Raw genomic sequence first — 8,220 nt, forward strand, 5'->3', positions numbered from 1 at the left:
CTTACAGTAAAAGAGGTTTTTCTTACATTTAACTGGAATTTCCTATATTTCAATCTGTGTCTTGCGTCTTGTCCTTTCACTGGGTGCCACTGAGAAGAGTTTGGCTCCATCTTCTTCACACCCTTCCATCAGGTATTTATACTCACTGATAAAAGAGCTGGGAAGGACAAGGAGATAGAGCTTTGAAGTTACTTCCCATATTATCATCATATAGGTGCAGCTATATAGTGATACTGAACGTTGGCCAGGAAGTTTTCTAAAAAAGGGCATGGGTGTGTTGGAGGGGGTGAGCAGGTAGTGGCCAAGCATCACAGTACAACCTTCCAGTGTGGTTACCTGACCAAAAAAATACCTCCTATCATGGGATTAATGAACGCTCAGGGGCAGTGAGGCTTTCCCTCACCTCTCACCCTCATATACAGAATGTGCACCTTGGACGGCAATTCTGGGTCCTGTTCTGGGGCCACAATGCTTAAAGGAACCTTTAAAAGGGAAGGTTCCTGCTCAGAAAGGAAGCTGAACTGGCGACAGCACAGCTTTCGAATGTGAGCTGCTGGGGAAGGTGACCAGCAGGCGCATAAGCAGGTGCAGTCGCTGATGTCTCTCCTGCGTTCTTTCCTAGGTGGTAGCCATTGTGATGGACATCTTCACCGACGTGGATCTGCTGTTCGAGGTGCTGGATGCCGCTGCTCGCAGGGTGCCCGTGTACATCTTGCTGGACGAAATGAACTCCCAGCTGTTCCTGGATACAGCTGCCAAATGCAGAGTCAACCTGAACTACGTGGAGGTGAGCAAACCAGAGTCCTGCCCTGCCCCTGGTTTGCACCCTGAGGGGGACGCATCCTGGGACACAGCGGGCTGTTGTGACACTAAAAACCTGATAAAGGGGAAAAGGGGCCAGAGCCCAGTGAAAGGCGAGTACGACAAACGGTGCCAGAGCTGGCACGCCAGCCCAGGGCTGCGGGCTGGGGACATGCTGGTGAAGGGGTTTGTCTGTCCGCTGTGTGTGCACAGAACCGCTGGAGCCGATGGATAAAAATGGGGCAGGATGGAGGTTAGAAGAGCAAGGGGAAGGAAGAAGGAGGGGCAGGGGGAGGGAAGTAACAGCTCCTAGCTGAGTCGGTGCCTTGTCTGGTTTGCAGTTCCTAAGGGTGAGGACAGTTTCTGGCCCAACCTACTACTGCCGCACAGGGATGTCCTTCAAAGGCCACGTGAAGGAGAAGTTCCTCCTGGTGGACTGCATGGTGGTGCTGAGCGGCAACTACAGGTGAGAAGCCCCGCAGTACGACACGTCCTGGTTTCAGTGAGGAAGAGGCTGGTTCAGGGGTAAAGCAGTGCTTCGGCCCTTCCCAATGAACATCGGTGACAAGGGTTTTTCTCACTGAAGGACACTGAGCAGCAATTTTCAGGAAAAATACACGTTTTGCAAGGGAGGTAGATACACCAGTTAAACAAGCCCTCGAGCCCAGACACCAAGCCAAGCTTCCTGCACATCAAGAGCGTCAACGGTCTGTAAAAAAGACGCGGTAATTACAAGGTGGTGAGGATTAACCCCAGCAGGCAGCGAAGTCCCACACAGATGCTCGCTCACTACTCCCAGCAGGATGTGGGAGAGAACTGGAAGGGCAAACGTGAGAGAACTTGTGGGTTGAGACACAAGACAGTTTGATAGCTAAAGCAAAAACGCCTTGTAAAATCCTCTGCAAAGATGCGATGCCAAATCAGTTCATAACTACGAGGCTTGGGAAGGGTAGTGTGTAATGAATGGCTGCCTGAGCAGTAAATATCAGGAGAGTTTTCTTCAGGCGAGCAAACAACTTAAGGTAAAGTGGTCCAACCGAGTTACCCGATGCTAATACACCACCATTGCTTCTGTTTCTCTTTGCAGTTTTATGTGGTCTTTCGAGAAGATTCACAGAAGCATTGCGCACATCTTCCAGGGGGAGCTGGTGGCCAGCTTCGACGAAGAATTCCGCATTTTGTTTGCACAGTCAGAACCTCTTGTTCCTCCAGCCAACATGCTGGCAAAGGCAGAGAACACGTTTGCCATGACTCCCTTTGGCAATAACATGCCTTTCTTTCCAAAAAAAGCACCCCTCATGTTCCAGAGGGATGACAATCTTTTCCCTTCCTTTATGGACAGAGTTGATCCAGACAGGTACTTCCTGTCCAATTTCAGGCGGGACGACATGCTGCGCCATACGGTGGAGGGGTCGGCCATGCGAATGTACAAAAAGGTAGAAATGGAGAATTCTCAGATGGATCCTGTCCGTGGTTTTCTCCGATCCAAGCAGCTAGAGTTGGATGCTTTTAAGAGACACAGTTTTGCAGAAGGAACATTTGAAAATTTTGCTTCTTCTAAACAGTACGCCAGGCAGATGTTCATGAACAATATGGATGAATTTAAAATCCAGTCTAGTCACTTTCAGAAGGATCAGTTCTACCAGTACCAGTTTGAACACCCCCATCTTTCTGGCAGACCTCAGGGACTCTTTGAGAGAATCCGAGGTGGGAGGCCAGGATTCAATGAGCTGGAAGACTACGGAGAGGGACCCAGATACCCTGAACTTGAACCCAATTTTCCACAGGAGGGTTTCCCCTTAAGGCTGGATTATGTACCTTCAAATTCTTCCAGGGAAGTGAGACATGGCTCTGATCAGCTGAATTCTGCAGGCAATGGCCCAATGGGAATGATGTTAAGAAGGCAGAATATAGGACAAAAATTTATTTGCCAGACTTCTCCTACACAGAAACAAAGCCTGGAACAACGCCTGTTCTTACAAGACAAAGATGAGGACCAAGATGAAGACAAGAACACACAGGAAAACAGAACAGGTTTACGTAACTGGAGGATTTCTTCATACCTTAGTGCATACCAGTCCGAACCAGAAGAAGGTCTTCCAATGCCCATGGAATCAGAGGCATACAATGATGTTCTTGGGGACACCCTCACAAAGCACCCCACTGACCTCATCCCAGCGTTCAAATCCCCCATGGCGTTCAACAGCAAGCCACTGGGAATTGAAAGCACCAAAGAATTTGCAGATCCTGACAGAGGAGGTGAAGAAACCCCTCTAATGAAACAAGATGCCTTTAGGTCCAGAATAAATCCCTTGATCCAGAGGAGCTCAAGACTCAGGTCCTCTCTGATTTTCAGTGCTGCCAAGTTAGATCAGCCTAACACCACAATAGAAAAGGTTCAGATGATCCAAAAAGAGCAAATGTCCAGTGAGCTGACAAAAGACAATGAGACTATAAAGACAGCCGCCTCATCTAAGGTGGCTGAACTCTTGGAGAAGTACAAAGCTGTGGGCAAAGACACAGAGCGAGCTACGGTCACTCACACCAAAGCTGTGTCCAGTTTCCTACAGGAAGAATCGCAGAACACAGAGAAGAAATGTACCAAATCTGTGCAATACAAGATTCTAGAGAGCAGGATCCTAGACTCCAAAGACTCCTGCAGTGCTTACAAAATGCACGGAGAGGCTGACAGACCCTTTGGAATGGCCTCATCAACCCCCCAGCTTGGGGACACGTTGAGTAAAGATCCCCTGGCACATCTTAGCACTAAGGTGGACAAATTATCATCTCGGTTTTACCCCATAGAGAATAAACCTGCTCTTCCAGAGAAAGAGAGTCTTATATTTGTAGGAGACACTCAGAAATTGTCTCTTCCAGAGAAGAAGGAAAGAATGACACACAAAAATTAGTCAGTACAGAACTGAAGAAACCACAGATTAGGACAAGTACCACATCAGTTCTTGAAAACTTACCTAGAAGTCAAGGATCTGACAGCTCTCTCAGTAAATCTGAGGAAGACTGTTCAAAACAAGAACAAAATACAATGGAATTTTTAAGAAAAGGGTCACTACGGCTGAAGCAGCTTTTGAACCCAAAAGGTGAAAAGAAATTGGAGGAGGAACCCACTTCTGAGAGTGGAAAATCCGACAAGCAGGCTGTGGTTCTCAAACGATCTTCCATAGGGGACTGTCAGGAAATGACGGAGGAAGAAAAAGCCCATAAATTTGCAACACCCCTGCCTCCCAAAAGCAGCAGCCAGCCAACACAGGGCAGGTTTCCCTCATCCACAGCTAACATCCTGTACAGCAGCAATCTCCGTGATGACACCAAGGTGATTCTGGAACAAATCTCTGCCAACAGCCAGAAGAACAGAGCTGACCTGGCCAAACAGCTCCCATCCACCAGTAATCCTGATCTTTCCAAGTCAACTACAAGCTTGGAAAGGAAAGGCGAGAAGGAGAAAAGCTGTAACATCCACAGGTCAGAGAGTTTTGGGAGCCAGAAACGAAATCTTCAGCGACAACCATCAGAGGATAGAGATACCCTTCTGAAAAAAATGGAGAATATGCGGAAGGAGAAACGAGTCTACAGCAGATTTGAGGTCTTCTGCAAAAAGGATGAACAGACAAGTCAAAGTGAAGAGGAATACGACACAGATGCCAAAGACAAGAAGATGGGAAAATTCATGCCCAAAATTCTGGGGACCTTCAAGACCAAAAAATGATCATAGGAATACTATTTAATTCCATATCATCACTGACTGTTGATGGGGAATGAGGAAGTAACTTGTTTATGACGGCTACAAGCACCATAGGCAACACTCTTCGTGGTTAGTGAGCAGAAACGTGTTCAGCGTTTAACTCCTATGGCATGATTTGCTCAATAAAATCATGTGGTATCAGGCAACCCTGTCACGCTATGTTTCAAATAAAATTACTAAATGGCCAAGATGCTTAAAACAAAGAAATAAAGTAAGAGTCTCTTTATGTTATGCTCAGGGAATGTTTTCAGCAGACAAAACAATTCCACTTTCAGAAGGAAAGAATAAAAAATAGAAAATTCAATGCTTGAGTTCAGTCCAGGACAGAAAAATACACACAGACACGTACACACACACATGTGCATTAACTGGAAAAAGTGTTTAAAAACCAGTTGCTTCCCAGGTACAGATATCTTTTATTTGCATCTAATAATGAATCAAATAAGGGAGGCACCTTTTTGAAGGTTTACATAAGAAAAAAATATTGTAAAGAGCTTTTTGCCCTCATCTATGATTATGGTCTTGTCTAGCAGCGTATGCTCAGCTCTCCTATTTACCACTTTCTACACCTTTTGGTTCGGTTTTGTTACTGGTTTGTCTCCTTATGTGTAAGGGAAGTATTGCTTTAGGGGGTGAGCTGAAAGGCCACAGAAAAGGCAATTGCCATACTATTAATGGAGAAAGACCTGGGTTTAGGACTCCTTTTCAGCCAAGTCAGGAGTTTCATTAAGCAGAGGATGCTATCTTGGCCCAGCAGCAACTGGGCAATGTAACTCCAGGTGGCTAGGTGACTGTGGGGAGGAGAGGGTGCTCCTTTGTTAGCACATCTTCTCATGCCAAGACAAGGAAAGAAGGGACTCATAACAAGGGAAGGAATAAGGCTGCTGGAATTTTCAAGCTTGGAAGTGTTTTATCTCATATAACTGTCTTTTAGTAGTTTGGTACCAAGCTCAACCACGCAGCTTTGGAACAGCCTGGATCAGCCTCTGGGGTTGTGCTGCTGCAATACAGTGTCCTGCAGGACGGAGGGTAGAGACAGAGGCCATCAAGAGAACACTGCGCATAATGTTTAGTCACTTAGCTATTTGGTTTTTCTCCTCAGCTTGGACTGTCTCTGCTTGGTATCCAGCACGATTGCCAAACTGGGAATTTTTGTTTTCCCTGACCTTTGTGCCATAAAGAGGTGACAGGGAAGAATCCTCTCACATGGAACTAGGCTCCTGAATCTCCCATCCAGAAGATTCCCAATAGCTTGGGTTAGCTTGGTTTCATGATTACCCAGCTGTGACACGGGCTGCAAGCTCAGCAAACCAGTTCAGGTACAGGGCTGACGGATGGAGGCAAGAGGCTGCCTCGGTTCCTGAAAGTAGCTTTAATAGAGTCTTTAAAACTTCAGCTTTTTTTTTAGGACACCAGCTCCCATGGTAGTAGGCTTTATATTATTTACATATCTGTAATAATTAATGAATATTTTACTGTTTGTGGAAAGCCTTCAGAAATGAATGTGCAGAAAGATAGATTGTCTGATCTGCAAAAAGAAAAAAAAAAAGCTGATTTTCATATTAATACAGATGGTGCTAAAAATCGTCGAGAATCAAGAGGAATTATCATTTTATCATAAGGAGGTAACCTATAAATAAAGAGAGGAAAAAAAAAAAAAGGAGGGAAGAAGCAGACAAAATTGGAAAAAAGCCAAAATGAATTTATGCTTATTGCATACTGTATAAATGTGTACCGTTTCAGTAAAAAAAGCCAAAATGAATTTATGCTTACTGCATACTGTATAAATGTGTACCGTTTCAGATACAACCCATAATCTGTCACGTACCTACACATTCATAAATGAATGCTGTACATAAACTTATTTTGTCTGCTCTTAGTAATGAATCAGATCCAGTTATTGGTGGGTCCCAAAATGAACTGTAATGATCAACAGAATCATCTCTGACAGATGATACAGAGAGAGATGATGTTACTCTAGAGAGGAAGATGGGCTATAGCGATATACATCCTGTTACATATATGCTAGCCCAATTTTGTGTCATTCTCACTCACATCATTCCATACCTCCCCAGCCCTTTCCAAACCTATGTGCTCCAGCATCATTCTGTAACAGATTAAGTTAGAAATTTAATAATTTCTATAGTCACAGATTACATTAACGTTTTAGAATGTTCCTGTGTTTAGATTTTTAGAATTTTACCCTCCTCAGCGTGGTGCATTCAGCATAGAAGCATGCCCCTGACCAGAACCAGAACGACTCGCCTCTTTTAGTGGTACGTTGGTTACCAGGTGTTTTAACTCACTTGGTAACACCAAAAGCCATTTTAAGAATAAAACGTCAGTGTTACAGCCCATCGCCTCTCAGTCCGAGACTAGGTTCATGGAGGATCTTTACGTTGCGTTGTGTCGTTAAATGGCTGGGTGCCAGGCTTGCAGTGGAAGTCACAACCCTGAACTGAGCAGCAGGCTGCCTGTTCCCTGCACAGGAGCCGGCCTCACATGAGCCAACACGCTGCACGGAGTGCTGCCCACACAACACGTGCACCCTCTTGCTGTTTCCTGTATCCGCCTGTACCTGTGACAGGCAGGAAATGCCCATTTCATGAATATGCCTGACGTCCCTGGGCGCTGGGTTCCCTGCTCCCTAGCGTTACCAGGCTTAAGTGACCACGCCTGGGACCAGAAGCACTATTTTTTTACTGAACTAGCCTTGGGTGTTTACGTCCTGAAAGGTAAAATGGATATTCTATCAATGGCAGCAGTACTCACACGCTGAACTTTAGTGCCTGAAGTCCCCCTGTAACTGTAGTCCCAACGTTCTGCAACAGCAATCATTTATCATAGGTGAACTAAAATTTCAGGGACAGAGACTTCTTATGAGAACTTCCAAGTTAATGAGGAGAATGTATCAAAAATCAGCATTAAAACAGTAATATAGTTTGAAAGTTTACTGCAGTCCCACTGTTTCCTGATACCAACTTCATGATGTTTCAGCAATAGCATCTCTTGAAACATTGCTTTCTGAAAGGAAAAAAAAAATATTACCGTATTATTCATTGAACAAGATCTTTCCCCCTTTCACACACAGAGCATTCATTGAAAGACAGACATTTTCTGTAGTGCAATACAAAATATTTTTTATTACAATATTTAAAATATTACACAGTAGGTAAGCTATTAAATATTATAGCAAAACCCACCTATATTTAAAATGCTTTTTTACTTGATTTTAATGAAAATAAGCCACTGTTGATGATGTTCATTTACCCCAGAAGAGTCACAGAAATTAGTGGAAAGCAAAATGAAGGGCTTTAAGATTACCTGTGAAGAGTTTAGTCTTCTTGGTCTTCAGAGAACAGTTAGTTACCTGTTCTGCTCAAAATAATTCCACATTAGGCAGTGCACCTGAAACTGCTAAAGAATCACAGAATGGGTGGGAAGGGACCTTGAAGCCCACTGAGTGCCAGCCCCTGCCATGGGCAGGGACACCTCCCACTAGCCCAGGTTGCCCAAAGCCTTATCCAGCCTGGCCTTGAACCCCTCCAGGGATGGGGCATCCACAGCTTCTCTGAGCAACCTGGGACACTGCCTCACCACCCTCACAGGAAAACATTTCTTCCTGATATCTCATCTAAATCGACTCTACTTAAGCTTAA

The 8,220-nt window shown here is 44.8% G+C and overlaps 2 protein-coding genes across 2 annotated transcripts in view; one reads left to right on the forward strand and one right to left on the reverse strand.

Moving 5' to 3' along the window:
- Window positions 1-622: 622 nt before the first annotated feature.
- LOC104464404 (protein FAM83H-like) lies at window positions 623-4,525 on the forward strand (the record flags this gene model as incomplete). Its single annotated transcript, XM_010077097.1, is given in 4 exon segments — window positions 623-787; window positions 1,143-1,267; window positions 1,889-3,690; window positions 3,693-4,525. Coding segments are annotated over 4 exon segments (2,925 nt in total), but the record flags the coding sequence as incomplete, so codon positions are not given.
- Window positions 4,526-6,908: 2,383 nt separating this feature from the next.
- Window positions 6,909-8,220, reverse strand: part of MAPK15 (mitogen-activated protein kinase 15) — a gene marked incomplete at its 5' end in the record, with an annotated part of 20,737 nt that continues 19,425 nt past the window's right edge. Inside the window, 1 exon segment of the mRNA XM_010077099.1 lies at window positions 6,909-7,139. Within this exon segment, the coding sequence (XP_010075401.1) occupies window positions 6,909-7,139 (231 nt within the window).

This window comes from Pterocles gutturalis, unplaced genomic scaffold, assembly GCF_000699245.1.
Source record: "Pterocles gutturalis isolate BGI_N339 unplaced genomic scaffold, ASM69924v1 scaffold20108, whole genome shotgun sequence".
In the NCBI taxonomy this organism is placed as follows: Eukaryota; Metazoa; Chordata; class Aves; order Pterocliformes; family Pteroclidae; genus Pterocles; species Pterocles gutturalis.